The 19,229-nt window shown below is 59.8% G+C and overlaps 2 protein-coding genes across 10 annotated transcripts; one reads left to right on the forward strand and one right to left on the reverse strand.

Moving 5' to 3' along the window:
- The first annotated feature begins 5,953 nt into the window (after nucleotides 1–5,953).
- TNK1 (tyrosine kinase non receptor 1) lies at nucleotides 5,954–12,825 on the forward strand. Of its 6 annotated transcripts, none has more exons than XM_025864203.2 (13): nucleotides 5,954–5,988; nucleotides 7,338–7,502; nucleotides 7,657–7,727; nucleotides 7,855–8,046; nucleotides 8,215–8,370; nucleotides 8,498–8,781; nucleotides 8,980–9,253; nucleotides 10,434–10,528; nucleotides 10,874–11,038; nucleotides 11,134–11,213; nucleotides 11,527–11,825; nucleotides 11,908–12,003; nucleotides 12,086–12,825. In XM_025864203.2, exons 2-13 carry the CDS (start codon nucleotides 7,340–7,342, stop codon nucleotides 12,197–12,199), a joined length of 1,989 nt encoding a protein of 662 aa, XP_025719988.1. In that variant the 5' UTR covers nucleotides 5,954–5,988; nucleotides 7,338–7,339; the 3' UTR covers nucleotides 12,200–12,825. The 6 variants fall into 6 exon arrangements, 5 of the variants coding, with proteins under 5 accessions (XP_025719988.1, XP_073737730.1, XP_073737731.1 ...); XM_073881629.1 differs by having other exon boundaries at nucleotides 5,984–5,988; nucleotides 7,296–7,502; XM_073881630.1 differs by lacking the exon at nucleotides 5,954–5,988 and adding an exon at nucleotides 6,007–6,050.
- Nucleotides 12,816–17,693, reverse strand: PLSCR3 (phospholipid scramblase 3). 4 transcript variants are annotated; one of them, XM_025864209.2, is made up of 8 exons: nucleotides 17,269–17,657; nucleotides 16,879–17,057; nucleotides 16,377–16,612; nucleotides 16,244–16,286; nucleotides 15,914–16,134; nucleotides 15,480–15,641; nucleotides 13,720–13,881; nucleotides 12,816–13,533 (listed from the first exon to the last, which is right to left on the reverse strand). In XM_025864209.2, the coding sequence occupies exons 2-8, from the start codon at nucleotides 16,883–16,885 to the stop codon at nucleotides 13,477–13,479; spliced, it is 888 nt and encodes a 295-aa protein (XP_025719994.1). In that variant the 5' UTR covers nucleotides 16,886–17,057; nucleotides 17,269–17,657; the 3' UTR covers nucleotides 12,816–13,476. The 4 variants fall into 4 exon arrangements, with proteins under 4 accessions (XP_025719994.1, XP_025719995.1, XP_025719996.1 ...); XM_025864210.2 differs by having other exon boundaries at nucleotides 16,879–17,061; XM_025864211.2 differs by having other exon boundaries at nucleotides 15,480–15,569; nucleotides 16,879–17,693.
- Between the last annotated feature and the right edge of the window lie 1,536 nt (nucleotides 17,694–19,229).

Consider the following 19,229-nt stretch of genomic DNA (forward strand, 5'->3'; position numbering starts at 1 on the left):
CCTTCTAAAGCCACTCCCTAAGGTCTTGTCCTCGGTCCGCCAGAGCCTGGCACAGGGTGACACCAGGAATCATCCCTGACAATCGCGGCCCCATCCCTGGAGCTCTGTGACGCGCTCCCCACGTGAGCTCTCCATGAGGACGCGGCAGAGGAGGCTGGTGGTGTTTGTGTCTCTCTCCTGTGCTCGTAAGGCCGACCCACCGGAGTGTGGTTCTCCTGAGCCCCTCCCCCAACAGGAGAGGCTACTCGGGGTCTGGCAGGTTAAAACAATGGCCCCTAAATTCTTTGACATGTCTCCTGTCAAGAAGTGGGGTCTATGCGTGCCTCCCTCTATCACTGGCTGACCAACTGAACATGTTGGGAGGGACACTGGGCCACTTCCTGGGCCAAGTCCTAAAGAAACTGGCGACTCTGCCCTCGGCTTCCTGGGACATCCACTCTGAAACCCAGTCGCCATGCTGTGAGGAGGCCCAGGTGACATGGAGAGTCCACATTGAGGGGTTCCATCAAAAGGCAGCATCTACTGTCCCCATGTGAGCGATAACAGAGCCCCCAGCTGTCAACTCACCTCAGGACGAGCAGAGAAAATCTATCCCCACTTTGTCCTGGTGGCACTCCAGATTCTTGAACTCCAGGAGCATGATAAAACGGTTGCTCTTTGCCACCAGGTCTTACTACTTGGCAGCAGGCCACGGGAACAGTGGGACCAATAAAGGAGCCTAAGACTTGGCACCGAAGGGCCCTGTGTTCACGACATAACTCGTCATGCCCTTCCCAGCTACGTGTCACTCACCAGCCTCAGACTCAGTCTCCTTCCCTGTAAAACGAATGTTAACGCTGGCTACCCCATATGGCAACGACGTGTCAGACATGATTCCAAGCATTTCGTGCACCGTATTAGTTAACCTACAGCCCTGTACCAAATTATTCCAAAGCTTAATTGTCTAAAACAATAAACATGATCTCAGAGTTTCTGTGGATCAGAAATTCGGGAGCAGCTTAACTGGGTGGTTCTGGCTCACGATTTCCCACGAGGGTGCTGTCCAGATGTCGGTCAAGGTCTCGGAAATCCAAGGTTTGACCAGGGCTGGAGGATCATCTTTCAGGATGGCTCACTCGCATGCCTGGCAGGTTGGTGTTGGCTGTTGGCAAGAGGCCTCCGTTCCCTTGGCGTGGGGAGCCTCTCCATAGGCCCACTTGCATGTCCTCATGACCCAGTGGCTGGGTTTCCCCGGAGTGGGGGGTTCAAGAGAGGAAGGCAGAAGCCACGCTGTCTTGGACGAGCTCGCTTGGAGGCCACACACCATCCTTTCTGCAATATCCCTCTGAGGACCCAGATCAGCCCTGTTCACCGGGGAAGGCGCCGCGTACACCAGCGTTAATGCCGAGCGGGGGCTTCACCAGTCTCCACTCGGGCTACCACACACACACGTGGACACACTTACTTCTCCAAAGGTAAATACTCCTAGTAGATTCATCTTGAAGAGGAGGACACAGGCACAGAAATGGGAAGTCACTTGCTCAGAGTCACAGGATGGCAAGCGATGGGGCGGCGGGGGGGGGGGATTCCAACTCAGGCAGTGAGACCCGGGAGGTGCGCTCTAAGCTACTCTGCTGGAAAGGCCCTCGGCTCCTTGGTGAGCCTGAAAGAATGGGGTGGATTTAGGAGCACTTTCCACTTCGGAAAGCAAACCAGCAGGTACGAACAGGGTGGTGGGCTGGATGGTGACTCTAAAAACCACAAGGCAAATCCAAACTGGGAAAGGATGGGCTCCAGGAGTTGGGGGATGGAGATGAGGTGATGGAATGGGAGGGTTTCACCCCAGGGTCTAGGAAGAGCCAACCACTTGGGGCCAAACAGGGAGAGGGGCAGGGACAGGTTCGCCAGAGAATGCTTATGGGGGGGTTCGGAACACTCCCATACACATCACTCCCAGCACAGGAGCTCCTGATGTCAAAAAAGTCTCCTTGGCATCACCCGACCCAGATGACGCTGCCTCACCCATTTGCTCAACAAAGGTTACTGAGCACTTATCCTGTGGGCAGGGACTAGACTGGGCAGGAGGGATACAGCAATACCCAGACAAGATCACGTCTTGTTCTGCCTGGAGCTTGGAATCCAGCAGGGTAGACAGACAAGACACTGGCAAGGTCAGAAAAGCAATGACTGCAACAACAGGAAGGCACAGGGATCTTGGGGTTCAGGGCAAGGGACCTGACCAGGGAGGGATAGGCTTCCTGCACTTAGCCAGATCAGGATAAGGGCGGGAGGACTTCCAAGCAAGGGAACAGCCACACAAAGGCCCCAAAGAGAGTGAGGTACTTTCCCCTGTAGCTAAGATGGCAGGGGAGAGCCCTGTGATCTCAGGGATCAGAGCACGAAGGGAGGAGCTAAGGGGGCATTAATATGGCTACCAATAGGAGAGGAGAGTTTTCTGCAGAAGGATGGGCCCTACCCCCCACCCAAACCCAAGGCAGTAGGTGCGGAAGATAACAGGGGACCTCTCTGCTTACACTTCTTGTTCCCTGCCCCTTTGGGGAAAGACTTGGCGGGTGGTGTGAATGTGCTCATCCTTCTCGGATGTAGAGCCTGCGGGGCAGGGCCAGGGTTGGGGAAAGGCACTCAGAGTGGGACTGGTGCCCGATCTGGGCCTCCAGGTTTAGCAGGACGCCCCATCTCAGCTTAGAAGGGGCGCTCCCCAAGGGTGGTCCGGCAGTGCTCCCCACACAGGTGGGGTTGAGAGAAGCTTAACTCCAGAAGTAAGACATGAATAGGGAGAAGGCGGAGGAATAAAGAGGCCTCTGATTCCCTGGGTTTTTTCCAAGCTAAAGACAAAGGTGGGGCTGAGCCTCTGTGTCCGGTTTCCTGCTGGAAAATCTGTCTGGTTTCCTGCCGGAGTATAGAGGACCTAGGCCCAGAGTCCAGCTTACGCAGCAGGTTGGTTCTGTCACTCCTCTGCTGAAACCGTTCAGTGGTTATCAGAGCCCTCAGGTAAGGCCCAAGCTCCTGACCGTGTCCTCCAAGGCCCTGTAGAGTGAATCTAACCAAGCCAGGGATCATGTCTGCTTGTTCGCCCGGGTCCCCAGAACCTGGCACAGTGAAGGCTTGCTGAAGGAGGAATTGATGCCTGGCCTGTCTTTTGCCAACCTCTCTGGCGGCAGCTGCCTTCATATAGCCCCACGTCCTCTACACGTATGTGTTCAACTCCCAGAGGACCTCCGGTGCACCCAGATCTGTGAAGACGCTGGACATTCAGAGAAAAATCAGGTGTCACGTGCTCTTCCCTGACGAAGCTCACAGGGCTATGTGATTCCCACCAAGAACTTGGACAACACCAAGACGAATCTCAAAAACGTGTTGAGGGGCTCCTGGGAGGCTCAGTCATTAAGCGTCTGCCTTCAGCTCAGGTCATGATCCCAGGGTCCTGGGATCAAGCCCCATGTCAGGCTCCCTGCTCAGCAAGAAGCCTGCTTCTCCCTCTCCCTCTGCCCCTGCTTGTGTTCCCTCTCTCGCTGTGTCTCTGTCAAATAAATAAATAAAATCTTTTTAAAAAAAATTAAAAAACAAAACGTGTCGAGTCCAAGAAGTCAAATGCAATTACAGCATGTGACTCCATTGATAAGAAGGTTGGGAGCAAGCAAAAGTGATCTATGGGTTTTAGAAATCAGAATAGTCATTGCCTCCGGACAATGGAATCGACTGAAAGTGGACACAAGGCAAGTTTCTGGGATCGTTGAAATGTTCGGGGTCTTTATCTGCATTAATACACGTGTTTATCGATTGAAATGTATTGAGCTGGGGTGCCTGGGTGGCTCAGTCAGTCAGGCATCTGACTTCAGCTCAGGTCATGGTCTTGGGGTCTTGGGGTCTTGGGATTGGGCCCTGCATCAGGGCTTCATGCTCAGTGGGGAGCCCACTTGTCCCTCATTCTCTCTCTCTTAAACAAAAATCTTAAAAAAAAAAAAAGAAACGCATTGAGCTATACAGTTAAATCTGGGCACGTTACTGAATGTAAGTTATACCTCAATAAAGTACTGTCAGCAAAGTATACTAATGTTCATATGAATATAACAATGACAAAAAACCCTCAGAGTATGGATTAAACAGCACATCAGACATAACCAAAGAGAGAATCGGTGAACTGGAACACAGACCTAAGGAGATTACCTGGATTGCATCACAGTAACACAAAGATTGGAAGATATAGAAGAGAGTTTATTTTTTTCATTTTTAATTTTTTTAAAGATTTTATTTATTTATGCATGAGAGACAGAGAGAGAGAGAGAGAGAGAGGCAGAGGGAGAAGCAGGCTCCCAAGGAGCAGGGAGCCCTATGCGGGGCTCAATCTCAGGACCCTGGGATCATGACCTGAGCCGAAGGCAGACGCTTAACCATCTGAGCCACCCAGGCGCCCAAAGAGAGTTTAAATGACATGAAGAACAGAGTGAAAAAGTCTAGCATACTTCTAATCAGAGTCCCCAAAGGGAGAACCAAAGAATGGAGGAAACACAATATTTGAGGAGATACTAGCTGAGAATTTTCTAAAACCGATGAAAGATACGAATTCATTGATACAGGAAATACAAGACACTAATCAGAATGAGTAAAAAATAATCCATACCTAGATACTTTGTGATGGAACTACAAAATACCAATGATGTCTTAAAAACAGGGAGAAAGAACAGATCACTGACAGAGGAATGACAATTAGACTGAGCAGATTTCTTCAAAATCAATATGTACTGTACCTATTACATGCCTACATTGTTCTAGGTATTAAGAACACAAGGATGAACAAGACAGATCCAGCCCCTACTGTGTGGAACCCACAGTATATCAGCTGTGGAGTGAGCAATTATAGTGTGATGAGCTGGCCTCACTAGAGGGCAAGAAAAGGCAAGGAAAGCAAACAGGTTCCACCGTGAACTATGAAAATTTTCCCACCAGTGCTGGAATATCCTGTGTGCTTACCAAGATGGGGGAGATTTCCCTCCAAGGGACTCTGAGGATAGTTCACACATCCTTCCTCAGGACAGAAGGAGACAGGCCAGATGTCCTGAGACTTGTGACTTCCTCCCTGGGACCCCTGAGGGAAAGGGAGAGGAGGGATGCTCCTCCTCAGAGCCTTCTCCGAGGTTCTAGACTTTGTCCTGTGGCCACCATCCAGGCAGCGGGTGTACAGAGACTACATGGGGGAAGGAGGGTTGAGCCAGAATGAGGCCAGTTAAATGCCAGTGATGGGGAGGGGTGCCCTGAAGCATGGGGTGCTTCCCTTGACCACGGAGACCAGGGACCAAGCTGGGATGGGGGTCAGGAGCCCACCCACACAGAAGACCTCCCACATGTTCTACCCTGGGGAGCTCCCAAAAGGTCCCTTTGGCGGGCAGCACGTTGGACCGACGTTCGGAGCTGCGACACCGACAATGCCTCCAATCTTAGACTCTGTGTAGACTGGGGGCTGACTTCCTGCACCAGCAATGGTTCCTGTCTGCCCTGGTTCCACTTCAAAGCGCCCCGTGCCACCCTGCCTTCCTCCATATGGGGGCTAGGGACGCTCTCTCCCCGGCTGGGGGGCAGGGACGAGGTCCTGTTTAGCCTTATATTCCCAGGCCATGGGCAACATTTCTCCATCTGGTGCTTATTCGTGTAAGGGGTGGGGCTCTGGCTGGGAGAGGTGAAAGATTTCATGGGGGACACGGCCCCCAGGAGGAAGTCTCGGAGGGGTGAAAAGGTCTTTGAAAGAGGCGGGAAAGAGGATGTGGAGGAGGGGAGAGGGAAGAGACTGGGGAAGGGTTTCTCGGGGTCGGCAGGGCGGAGGAGGGCCCGCCGGCCTGGGTGGGGGCGCCCCCGCAGGCGGTCCGGGCCGGCGCGAGGGGGGCGAGGGGCGTGGTGCGGGCGGCCCCGCCCCCCGGCCTGCGGCCCCGCCCCCCCGGGATTTAGTGCTGGCGGCCAGGGCGGCTCGGCAGCCGCTGCTTCCGCCTTCGCCAGGTGAGGCTCCAGGGGAGCGGGGACGCCGGGGGCTGGGGCTGGCGGAGCAGCCGCCGCTTGGGGTGCGTCCGCAGGTGCCCTGTTCTCCTCCCCTTCCTCCCCTCCCCCGGTCCTTCCCTTCTGCGGCCGCCTTTCCTCCCGTCCCCCTTCGCGTGCTTTCCCTACCTCCCCTTGCAAGGCGGTCCCGGGTCTCCCTGGGTCCTGGCCTCCCTCCCCCGCCCCGCCCCTCCCGGCGCCCAGTCCCTAGTCCAGCCCTTCCTCCTGGTTTAACTAAAGTGGGGGGGAGGGAGGGGTCCAGGTGCGTGTTAGGGAGAGTGTGGTGCAGGCAGTCAGCGCCCAGGGCACCCGGCCTTAGTTAACAAAGATTGGTGGAGTTGCCTGGAAGCCAAGTCAGATTGAGTGACTCAGGTGTGCTGGCAGGGCTCCTGTACCTGGAGCTGCGCGCAGGTGGGTGTGGAAGGGACTGTGCACCTGGCAGCACCTGGCTCCGTAGGCAGTACCCGAGCTTAGCTCAGCCTGCACCTAACCACCAATCACAAATGCCCAATGTCATTTCAAGCGTTGCTGCCTTGGGTGCCAAAAAGGCGGTGACCCTGGACATCTCTGAGCTGAGGGGCGGTATGCCCGCCATAGTTCGGGTGTGTGTGCACACGGCACCTGGGTGTCTCGTGTGTTGTGTGTTTCTGTGGACCTTGATGTCTCAGACACGTGGGGCGGTATGTCTCGGAGGTAGTGACCTGCAGTGTCACCCCTAGGCGTATGTGAGAGGTTATGCGGCAGTAAGCCGGGGTGTTCCATGGCAGCATTCTGGAATGTCTCGGACTTGAAAGGCCAGGTATCTGGGTGTCTCAGGCTTCTTTTGCAGCATGTCTGTAGGTCTCAGTGTGCGTGGGTAGCAGCGTTTCAAGTGTAGGAAGTAGTATACCCGTGTGAGTGTGGGTGCTTCTGCATGGCTGAGGCGGAACCACACCTAACGGTGTGGTTAGCATATCTGGGCATCGCTGGCAGGTATGTGGTCCCCTGGTGTCTTAGGGGTGCAGGGGCAGGGTGCCATTCTATCTCAAGAGTTGGCAGAGGAACATACCTGAGGTCTGCAGAGCACTGAAATCTCAGGTGTGAGGTGGGGACCGTATGTAGGTCTCAGGTATGGGGAGCATTTTTCCTGGGGTTTGTGTGAGTGGCCGGATTCCTGGCTGTCTTTGACCCATCCCTCCCTCTGCACCTGAGTGTGTCTGAGGGGTGGGGGCAGTGGCGCTGGAGACCCCGTTTCTGCTGTGTCCGTGTCTCAGCGACTTACCCTGGGCTAGGTGTCGAGGTGGGTGCGTCGTCCTCAGGGATTCCTTCTGCAGACATGCTCCCCGAGGTGGGTTCGCTGTGGCTGCTTCGGCTGCTCCGGGACATCCAGCTGGCACAGTTTTACCGACCCATCCTCGAGGAACTTAATGTTACCCGGCCAGAGCACTTCGACTTTGTCAGGCCCGAGGACCTGGACGGCATTGGCATGGGCCGGCCTGGTAAGGGACCCCATGCTCTCTTCTTCCCCAGCCTGGTACTTTCTAAACCCTCCCTTCCCCCCACGAGCCCTCTTCTGGCCTGTAAATCCTTCTGCACACCCCCCCCACTGCCCATCGTGTACCACCCATGTCCCCTGATTCTGACCTTCCCCAGCCCAGCGCAGACTGGCCGAAGCTCTGAAGAAGCACCGTTCCGGGTTCAAGTCAAAGAACTGGGTCTACAAGGTGTGCATTTTGGGGTGGGGGTGATAGACTTAAAAAGGGCCAGCTTAGGACCGGGAATGGGGTGGGCTGAGTGTCAGGGAGGAGTGGTACAGGGTTCTACACACTTGATTTCCCACCCCTGCTTCAGATCCTTGGGGGTTTTGCACCTGAGCAGAAGGAGACCACTCCAGCTCCAGACAGCCCCCTGACCCTCCCTGAGCCGGAGGGGGGACTCAAGTGTCTGATCCCGGATGGTGCTGTGTGCAGAGGGGAGCTGCTGGGCTCTGGCTGCTTTGGAGTGGTTCACCGAGGGCTGTGGACACTGCCTGGCGGCCAGAGTGTGAGTCCGAGGAGCCTGCTTCATTCTGGGTGCTGGGGCCAGCTGCCCCTCTGGTTTCTTTCTTTCCTTCCTTTCTTCTTTTCTTTTCTCTTCTGTTCACTGCCCCTCGGGCCTGCACGCCCTCTCTGCTCTGGGTGCCAGATAGTGTCCTTTCCCCCCACTCGCCAGGTCCCCGTGGCTGTCAAATCCCTCCGGGTGGGTCCTGAAGGCCCCGTGGGCACAGAGCTGGGGGACTTCCTTCGAGAGGTGTCCATCATGATGAACTTGGAGCACCCACACGTGCTGCGTCTGCACGGCCTCGTACTGGGCCAACCCCTGCAGATGGTGAGCAGACCGGGACAGTGGTTCCCAGGACAGGGGCGCGACAGGGGGCGGGGGCAGGGTCCCGTGCTGGGGCGGGGGAGGGGGGGGGGAAGCGGACCCCTGCTCACGCGGCGCCGCACTCCCGCAGGTGATGGAGCTGGCGCCCCTGGGCTCCCTGCACGCGCGCCTGACCGCCCCGCCCCCGACACCCCCGCTGCCCGTGGCCCGGCTCTGCCTCTTCCTGCGGCAGCTGGCGGGGGCCATGGCGTACCTGGGGGCCCGCGGGCTGGTGCATCGAGACCTCGCCACGCGCAACCTGCTGCTCGCCTCCCCGCGCACCATCAAGGTGGCCGACTTCGGGCTGGTGCGGCCACTGCGCGGCGCCCGGGGCCGCTACGTCATGGGCGGGCCCCGCCCCATCCCCTACGCCTGGTGAGGGGCCGAGGGGGGGGCCGATCGCGAGGGCACCCGTCCGGCTCCGGGCGGGGCGGGTGCGCGGGTCCCCCCAGGGAGGCCGGGAGGAGGATTCTGGAAAGGCTGGGGAACGAGGTCACCGAGAACGGTGGCGGCGCCGCGGGAGTGGGCGGGGAGAGGGGGCCCCGGGCGCCCCTTTCAGCTGCGTTTCCGCAGGTGTGCGCCAGAGAGCCTGCGCCAGGGGGCCTTCTCTTCTGCGTCGGACGTGTGGATGTTTGGGGTGACGCTGTGGGAGATGTTCTCCGGGGGCGAGGAGCCGTGGGCCGGGGTCCCGCCGTACCTCATCCTGCAGCGGCTGGAGCAGGACCGGGCCCGGCTGCCTCGGCCTCCCCTCTGCTCCAGGGCGCTCTACGCCCTGGCCTTGCGCTGCTGGGCCCCCCACCCCGCCGACCGGCCTAGCTTTTCCTACCTGGAGGGGCTGCTCCAAGAGGTGGGAGCCCCTACCTCCCACATACACCCCCTCTCACTTCCCCGTTTTCTCCCCGAGTTGCACGCACAAGACCAACAGATATTCCTGGGCTGGGGTCTGGGAAAGACCGACAGATTCGGGCTCTACCTGCAGGGTGCTCGGAGCCCTGGGGAGGCAGCTCGGGGCACACAGATGCAGGCTCAAGGGTTGGGGGCTGGAGCTGGGCCAGAAAAGGGGGAGCACAGAGCTCCAGGCTGCTGTGAGGGTCTACAGGCAGAGGTGAAGAAGTTCAGTGGGGGGGGGGGGGGGGGCGGACAGGGCAGGGACCTCAGGGGTGTGCCCCGGAGGGATATGGAAGGACTGATAGCTAGATAACCAGAGCTAACACAGGGCACTTGATCTGTGGAAGGCCCCGTACAAAGAGATTTACACGGTATCTTCCTGCACGATCTGCACGATCACCCACTTCATCCTCACAACCCAGGAAGGCCGCTATTTCGTGGCCTTTACCGATGGGGCAGTTAAGGCATTGAAGTGGTTTGCCTAAATTCATATGGTAAGCGCAGGAGCCCTCTTAGGTCAGTTGAACCAGTCAAATGACCTAAATCACTGAACTCTGTTGTTGAAGTTCAGTCTTTACTCTGAGGGCACCTGGGAGCCATGGAAGGGTTTTGAGCGGGAGAAGTCACAAGCCAGCTTTACATGCTCTATCACTCTGGCTTGGTGCAAGAAGGGATGGCAGGGAGGACACTGAACATGGGAAGAGCAGGTAGGTGACAGTGGCTGCAAATCAGGAATGAAATGATGTCTGGTTCAGGGTCAAGGGAGAAATTTCCAGAAAAGAAACAGACAATTTCCAGAGCCCTGAAAGGCAGAGCTGGGGGGGGGGGGGGGTAAAAGCAGTGCATGGGACGACTCTCCCCTTGGTTCTCCTAGGTAGAGACAGGGCCCCCCTTTGTTGCTTGCTGACCCCTGGGCTATGTCCAGCTTGGCACGGACTCCAGGTCTGCCCCCCCCTGCTGGATCACAACCGGGGGACAGGGACAGTCCCACCCTGGGCCCAGGACCAAGGACATAGCTGGTATGGGTTTCGTTGGTGGGTACATTAACAGAGAGGAGTCTCCTTTCTTCCCTGCTCCGACAAAATTACCCTTCGGACTCAGGCCACAAGCCCTGCCTCCCTTTCCTCCTGTCTCTGCAGGCCTGGCCTCCTGAGGGACGTTGTGTGCGGGATGTCACAGAGCCAGGTGCCCTAAGGATGCAGACTGGTGACCCCATCACCATCATTGAGGGCAGGTGAGAGCCTCATGCCTCCCCCACGTCCCCAGGAGGACTCCCAGCCAACCTTCCTGACCCTGGTCCCGATCTGCTGCTCCCCAGCTCCCTGAACCCTGCTCCTCTGCCTCCGCCTCCCCCCCCCCCCCCCCCCCCCCCCCCCCCCCCCCCCCCCCCCCCCCCGCCAGAGCTGCAATACCATTGTGGCCTCCGGCTGGAGCCACCAAGCCCATAGAGCCCTTTTGTGTTCGGGAGAAAAAAAGCTTCCCTTCCTCCAGGCAGATGCAGCTCCACGGCACCCAGCTTGTGAGCTGAATGTGGGCGCGAGCCCAGCCCCCACTCCGTCCCCTTCACCCCTTCCCACAGCCCCGACTCTGCAGCCTGGAAGGGCCAGAACGGCCGCACATTCAAAGTGGGCAGCTTCCCAGCCTCGGCAGTGACGCTGGCAGATGCGGGGGGCTCACCAGCCACCCGTCCGGTCCACAGGGTCTCCCCTGCCCAGGGGGAGCGACACCAGGAAAGCGTAGATGGGTGAGCACCTGGAAGAGTGTGTGTGGGGAGGAACACTGCCAGGCCAGTGGTAGGGTGGGGGTGTGGAGAGTGACCGGGATCACTCCCTCCAACAGGGACAGAGGGAAGGCAAAGCTTCGGGATTTACCTCCAGCATGGGGCCAGAGAAGGAACGTGCCCCTGCAGAGGATGAAAGGTGGGTGTGGCTGGTGGGGACCCAGCTTCCAGGGTCTCTGAGGAGATCAAGAACGACCCTCCGAGGCTGCCCCTGCCCCGAGTCCGGACCTTTGCATATGTGACTTGACAACCTCGCTGGACTTTAGGATCTGCCCGCTCCCCCTTGCAGTTCCTGCCACCTTGCCACCTTGGCTCTTCGGGGCCTTCCGCTGCCTTGGCACACCTTGCTGCACCCCTGACCAAGGGTCACCCTGAGAGCAGCGCACAGAGTGGGGAGAAGGCAGGGCCCCGCGTCTGGGCTTCCTCTCAAGCTCCTTTTTTCTCAACTGTAGTCATTTCCAAGAGTCTGGAGTCTGTTCTGTCCCTGGGCCCCCGCCCCACAGGGGGTGGTTCGAGCCCCCCTGAACTTCGTCATGCCAGAGCTGTGCCCCAGACACCCCCAGGCCTGCCATCCCGCCCTCCCTTTGCCTCCAGCCCTTCTCAGCCCAGCCAGCCCCCCGGGGAGCGGCCTCCCTGGGCCAAAAGGGAACCCCCCCACAGCCATGCCTCGGGGGCGCCTGGGGCTAGCAAAGCCACCGTCCCTGCTGGAGGCCTCTTGCCCGACCCCGAGTTGCAGCGGAGGATTGTGGAGGTGAGCTGTCCCTGAAGTGGCTGGTGTCCAGAGGGGTCTCCGGGCAGGGGTAGTGGCCTGAGCAAGGCTTCATGCCCCGCAGGTGGAGCTGAGCGTGCATGGAGTCACCCACCAGGAGTGCCAGGCAGCACTCAGGGCCACTGGGGGAGACGTGGTTTCTGCCATCCGGAACCTCAAGGTAAAGCCAGACCCTGCTCTTGGGTTCGCACTGCTCCCGCCCCGGCCCTCGGCACTCACTGCCCACCCTCCCGCCCCTGCAGGTGGACCAGCTCTTCCATCTGAGTAGCCGGTCCAGAGCGGACTGCCGACGCATCCTGGAGCGCTACCAGTGGGATCTCTCCGCTGCCAGTCGCTACGTCCTGGCCCGGCCCTGAGTGCGGCCCCCTTGGGCGTAGATACCAGCCTGGATCAAGGGCCTGGCCCCGCGGGACCCAGCAGAACCAGAACCTGGTCCTACCAGGGCAGAATTTCCCACCCGGGGAGATCGTGTGGTGGGCAGGTACAGGAGGAGCCCGGCGTCGGGCACTGACCAGCGTCTCCTCCCGTGCCCCTTGACCTCTTGAGGGCTCCAGCTCCCTTGGCTGGTTCATAGAAGGATCTAGTCCAGTCTGCCCACCATATTCCCAACCAAGAGAACTTGGAGGGACAGAGCTGCCCCACATCACACGCACGGGAAGCTTCCACTTGCTAGAGCGGACCTCGGGAGTAGCCATCCCAAACGGCGGTCAGCTACCACACTGGCCTCTGGGGTGCAGCCATCTTGGATGGTAGAAGCAACCGTACTGACTTGGGGTGCGTGGCCCAAACTGCCTTGGCTCTGTCCAGGGCCATGATGGAGGATGACATTGCCCTCTTGAACCCAAGGACGCTGGATCTTGGCAGCGCGGATGATGAAATGGGCCGGCCCCCACCCCAGCCCAGCTGTCCTGTTTCCCTTGGTTTCTTCGCGCACCAGCTCTTCTACTCTCTCCCATTACATACATCTTCCAGTACCCAAAAAGTTACAAAGTTTATATGAACATAACATACAAAGATGCAGCCTCCTTCCCAGGGCGAGGAAAGGTCGGGGTGCTTGCGGAAGGCACAGAAGCCGCAGCTGTAGGCAGGGCCCAGGGGGGAAGGAAGTTGGCACCGGAGGGTAGGCCCTACAGCTGTTGGCAGGGAGGTGGGGACCCCCTCGGAGTGCCACTGTCTGGGGCTGGACTCGCCGGCCGAGCCAGTGCGGGGGGACAGCAGTCATACCCGCCATCTTTGGTGCTGCGTCCCTTGTCTCACCCCAGTTCTGTCAGCAAACCCCAGGGCCCTGGACTCCACAGACCACATGTGGAGCAGAGACCCGGTAGGGGGTGAGAGCAAGGGGAGGGGAGGGAGAGTCTGAAAGCGGATATGCCTGGGTGCTGGGGGCTCGCCAGAGACAGGGGTGGGAGGTCGCAGGGGAAGGGCTCTCCTACATACCTTTCTCTGGGGGCCGAGGTGAAGGAGGCCAGGGAATTAGGGTAGGGGTAGGGCGCCGTGGCCCCTAGACTCGGGCATCCCTGTCTGTCCCCTGCAGTGCACATCGAGGGAAGGGGCTGCCTCTGAGGAGGGGCCGGGACAGGCCGCCATCTTGGATCCCCGTTGAGGTGATGGTCTCCTCACCCCGAGGTGGCCTCTAACTGGTGATGGCCGAGGGCCCAGCGCCTCCTCGCTTCTCGAAGAACATGTAGTCCTGAGGGGAAGGCACTGTCAACAGAGCCGGCTGGGCGGGCCTAGCTCAGCTCTCACACCCCAGGTCAGGCACCGCAAGCCCCTATAAAGTCCGTGTCCCTAACCCTGTCTGAGCAGGAAGCCAGGCAGTGCACAAAGCCTGGAGTGAGAGCAGAGATCAGGAGGGGAGGCGGGGCAGCCAACTCACGATGAGGAATGTGGCTCCCAGCAGCACCGCCTTCACCCTCACGTCCAGATCCAGTGGGAACTGCAGGCCAAAGTCATCTGCATCCGTGAGGGCCTCTTGGAGCAGCCCCCCCCACTGCTTGCTGATGCGGCCCACGCTGCGGGATTCGTCCGGGGTCTTCACCTGGGGCGGGGGGGCAGAACCCAACTGGGGAGGATGTGACTGCTCCCCCACCACCACCCTGCATGGACCGTGCAGGCTCTCCACTCAGGGAGTCCTTCCAACAGCCTTGGGTTTCCATGTGACATCGGGGGAAACTGAGTCACCCTCGGTCACGCTGCGTGTGTATAGCAAAAATCAGAATTCGGGCTCTGATGTGTTGCTCTTGAAAGGCCGCCCATGAGAATGGAACATCAGTGGTGGGGGACGTGGAAGCGGGAGGTACTACTCCTCTCGGCGTAGGACTGCCTGCCGGGCTTGTTTTGGTTACCAAAGTACCGGCCACCTACGGTTGGTGCAGTGGGTGCCCTGAACGCAGGAACCTGGTCAAGAGGGGCCGGGGAGGGAGGCCGTGCGCTATCAGCCAACCGGGTTCCTGGAAGGCTGTGGTTGCCCAAAGGGGTGCCTTTCCTCGAATCTGCAAAGTAGGAAGGGCCCTGTCCAGCATCGCATGCAAGCTTCATCCAGAGGAGATCCGCGCCCGTCTACGGGAGGCGGGGGCGGCAGTAAGTGGCCCATGAGGACCATGATTTCCACGGACTTCTCTGGGCCCAGCAGCAACAGGCCCTGCCGCTGTGGGTGGTAATTCACGGTGATTCCCTGGTCCTTTTCCTTGGCTTAATCTTCAGTGGCTAGAACGATGCCCTTCCCATCCCTGTCCCCCACTGTCCCAACAGCGCTGGGGCACTTCCTGCAGACCAGTCTCAAGCTGGGCAGGGCCTCTCCCAAGGGCAGCCCCAAATAGGGATCCTTCATAATCACGTAAAAGGAAAGGGAGACTTGGCCCTGGGAGGGCCCCACAGTCTCCACGTTCCCAACCAGAGCTCACCTGGTGATCTTCCCATCATGGAACCTCCACCCACCTACCAAGGTGACTCGATTTTTTAAAAGCAGGCTTAGTCCAGACACTTCATCAAAAGCCTTGGGAGGTCTGTAGGGTTCTACCTGTTATTTCTCCCTCATCTGCCCTGGTGATTATCCCTTAAAGAACTCAAGTGTCTGTGATATGCCTCTGTCTTCTAGAAATGGAGGTGCTTCCCCAGCCTCCCCCTGCAAGTGTCACCACTTAGGTTGTCCAGGCTGATGATAGCAGTGCATGATGACAAGGATATAGAGCACCTGGATTCCAGGTTTGGCGGGAGAGGGGAGGCTGTTTGGACTTCTAGGTTGGCGGGGCAAGCCGCAGGATCTTAGCAAGTTAAACTGGTGTTCGCTTCCAGGTCTGGGCTCCCAAACTCACGCATAGCAGCCACATGGGTCCAGCCCACAGCGGACTTGCCCTAAATCAGGCCCGGCCTTAGACTCTTTCCCTTGCACACAGGGCTGTAGGCAACAATCAGCATTGGTCCTTAAGATGAGACCCTCTCTGCCAAGCTTCCGTTTCTTAAGACTACAGGGGCATCCCTTTCTGAATATGGAGGATCACTGCAAGTGTGGTAGGAGTCACAGTGGAATCGGATGGAGGAGCTCAGGGTCTTGACCTTTGCGTGGGCTATCCTGCCTCACAGACGCTGCCATCTTGGTGTATGACGGTCCCAGGAATCTCCCCTTATTCCTGGTACCTCAAAGTTGGTGTCCGTGCCGCAGCCACAGGTCCAGCAGGGCCCCACCACGCGCAGGACCGTGCGGCGATCCGCATCCTGGATGGAGAACTTGGGGAGGAAGGGGTGCCAGGTCTGTAGCACGTGGCCAATGGTGGTGCCGGGGGGAGCCTGGACTTCCATCTGGAGTGGGAGGCGGACGGGGTCACTGCCAAGAGGGCACGCCGGCCCACGCTCTCACCGGCCAGGCTCTTTCATCTGTCTGCCCTCACAAGACCTCCCATCCCCTTCCCTAGACCCCTTGTCACCCCGCTCGCTGACCTCGCATCCCACCCGCCCGCGCCCGCCGGGGCCGCACGTCACCCCGCGAGCGCGCCTCATTCCGAGCGGACCGTGCACGGTCAGGGGCCCCTCCCCACGACGACCTGCCCCCCCAAGCCCGCCCCCCGGCCCACCTCCTGGAGGCCGCACGGGCAGCGCGCGCAGCCACAGTGCAGGGGCCGCAGCAGGCGGAGCACCTCGCGGTCACCGGGGTCCACCACGCGGACACGCAGGGGCCGGCGCGCGCCGCAGCACAGGCGCGCACAGCAGTTGCTGTCCTCCGCCGCCTGACCCAGGGGCTGCCCGGCCCCGGAGCGCAGTTCATACCGGTTACAGTTCTCCCAGCCGAGGAACGCTGCCGGGGGGAGACACGCTGGGGCTCAGGCACCACGGGCTCCCCCCCGCCAGGAGCCCACTCTCTCTGCCTCCGCCACGAGGCCCACCCTACCCCTCCTTTCACTCACTTTCCACTCGCTGAGCCTTCTGGTGAATCAAGATCTGATCAATCTGGAAAGAGAGTAGGGTGGGCGTCGATGTCAGCCGGCTGGCCTGGACGCCGGGTCCCCTCGTCGCCACTCCCTCCTCCCTGCCACTCACCTGCACCAGGAATTCGAGGCCGGAAGGCACCCCCGGCAGTGGCAAGAACGGGGCAGCAGGCCCCGGGGCTCCGGGGCCGGGCGAGGGGAAGAGAGAGAAGCCGGGCGCAGGGGCAGGTACGTGGGAGGGCACTGGCGCCGGCCCGGGCCCGGGGTGCAGCGCCGGCCCCGGGTACCCAGCGGTCACAGGATAGGGAGGTGGGGGTGAAGGGGCGTGCCCTTTGGGGGGCAAGTAGCCTGTGGGGGGGGGAAAGGGGTGGATTAGAAAGGGACCCACGGCCTCATCCCCCTTCCCCTTAGGCCACGGGCCGCGAGGCTGCGGGGAAAACGTGATGGGAAGAGGCTGAGAAAGATGGGGCGGGGGAGCAGGGCGGCGGCTCCCCGGGACGAAGGGAGGGGCCCCACGCAGCCAGTCGGAGCACATTCCGGGAGGATGTGTTCGACGCCCAGCTCCCCAGTCCGTGGGGGGGATAACGGAGACCCTCAGCCTGGCGCCCACTTACCTGCCATGGGAGAGGGGCGAGAGTTCGCGGGATGCCGGGGTGTCCGGGAGACTTAGTTTTAGAGGTGGAGGCAAGTTCGGGCACAGCAGACAGACACAGAGACAGACACAAAGACGGACAGGCAAACGCGGACAGGCAGCTGCGCCCGGCGCCGGCCCAGGGTCTCTCGGGCGGCGCCTCTGACTCAGGGAGAAACCGAAAGTGTCAGCGGGCAGGGCGGGGTACCTGGGACCCTGGCTTCCCTCGGGGGCCCCAGAACCACCCCCTCCCTTTGTTCTCCCATTCTCCGCGGAGGCGTCTGTTGGCAGACGGCAGGACAGATGCACCCGCGGCCCGGCCAACGGCCCGACCTCCAGGGAGGCCTCCTGACCCTTCGGTGCCCCCGCTCACCTGAAGCCCCTAGAATAGCTGGGGTGCCTAGCACTCGGCGGCTCACAGGAGCCCGTGGAGGCGGGCCCGGGATCTGACCCCGCCCCTCGACCCGTCCAGGCCCCGCCCCTCCCGGCCTGGGCGGCGCGCCTGCGTAGAAAGCAGGCCTGCTCTCCGCCGGGCCGCGGACCCTGGACCACCGGCTGCTCGGGGCGGTCGGCGTCCCCCGCCTCCTCCGCTCTGCCGCCCCAGGCCAGAGGAAGCTCGCCTGGGGAGGGCCGCCGGCAGAGACCTAGCCCTGCGACCCCGCCAGGTCTGCGGGCGCAGAGGGCTCAGTGTCCCTGGGTGGGAGGCGAGGGCAGCTTGCGCGGCGCTGGACCCCAGGCTCCTCCTCCCAAGGGCGGTTCGGGCCCCGCTGACGCAGCGGAACACCCTTCACACTCCCTCATTGGCTTCCAGGACTGGCCCCCGGCTCCCTTTCTGCGTCCCGGAGGCTGCCTCGCGGGCTCCTCTCTGTGACGCCGCAGTCACCCACACAGACACCTTTGCGACTACAGTCCCGCCGGCAGGAACCCCTGGCCACGTGGGTGACAGGCCGCCAAACGGTGTCAGCGATGAGCGTGCGTGCAGGGAGGTTCGGGGGGCCAGAGGAGGCAGCGCGGCCGGCAGGAAAGCCTCCTCCCGAGAGGAGTCGCGTCTTCTGCGTCCTGAGCCGAGGCCCGCGGGTGTGAGGAAGCCCTGAGCCTTGAGCCCTTATAGGCCGAGAGGCAAGAGAGGAGTTTCGAGAGGGAGGCCAGCCCACGTGTACAGAAGGCTTGGTGGGAGCCGGGACTTGGCCCCGGGGACCGCAGGGAGCCCACCGAAAGATTTTCAGACGGAAAGAGAAGGTGGAATTCGTGTTTTAGAAAAACCACCTAAACCTGCAAGGTGGACCTTCATGAAGGCACCCGGCCTGGGTCCTTGACAGGAGCCCGGAGGAGAGGATGCTGTGTTAGTGCAGACAGATAGAAGTGGCAGACTTGGGGGACACTTAGACGATGATATAGAACTTGTTTGAGGGGTGAGTTGTGGAGGTAAGGAGCTCAGGATGACCCCAGAGCCCTGTCTGGTGACCAGGCAGGTGGAGGCGTCACCCCTCAAGATGGACGCGGAGCAGCAGGGTGGGGCTGGGGCTCCTTTGCCCCTATGTCCGTGTTTCTCTGGGCTGGTCAGCTGCTCCCAAAGCTTCCGTGATCATGTGCTTCGGACCCAAGTGCTTGACCTCTCCCCTGGTATCCCTCAGTACCTCAGATTCTACATGGCTGGAACCATGGCCCAGCATCCACCAAAACATATAAACGTACAGAAATTCAGTTATTCAACAAAGACTTAGTGAGCACCTACTCCATGTCAGACAGCGTTTGATAGGAATACACAGCAGGTTTTTGTTTGTTTGTTTAAGATTATTTATTTATTTATTTATTAGAGAGAGGGAGAGAGAGAAAGAGCACAAGCAGGGGGAGGAGCAGGGAGCCTGATGCGGGGCTCGATCCCAGGACCCCTGGGATCATGACCTGAGCCGAAGGCAGACGCTTAACCGACCGAGCCACCCAGGCGCCCAGCAATATACAGCAGTTAAAAAAAGGAAATTAACATGGGGCGCCTGGGTGGCTCAGATGGTTGGGCGTCTGCCTTCGGCTCGGGTCATGATCCCAGGCGTCCTGGGATCGAGCCCCGCATCGGGCTCCCTGCTCGGCGGGGAGCCTGCTTCTCCCTCTGCTTCTCTCTCTCTCATGAATAAATAAAATCTTAAAAAAAAAAAAAGAAGAAATTAACAAAAACTGCTGATGTCCTGGGGCTTGCATTCTAGTAGAGAAGAGACAGATAATGTAAAGTATACTGGAAGTCAGATGGTAACAAGCGCTCTGAAGAAAAACAGCAAGATGAGGAGGATACAGGGTGATGGGCAGGAGTTGTGATTCTGAAGAGGATGGGTGAGGAAG

Source organism: Callorhinus ursinus, unplaced genomic scaffold (assembly GCF_003265705.2).
Source record: "Callorhinus ursinus isolate GAN/ISIS: 27379988/994484 unplaced genomic scaffold, GSC_fseal_2.0 scaffold43, whole genome shotgun sequence".
Taxonomy (NCBI): Eukaryota; Metazoa; Chordata; class Mammalia; order Carnivora; family Otariidae; genus Callorhinus; species Callorhinus ursinus.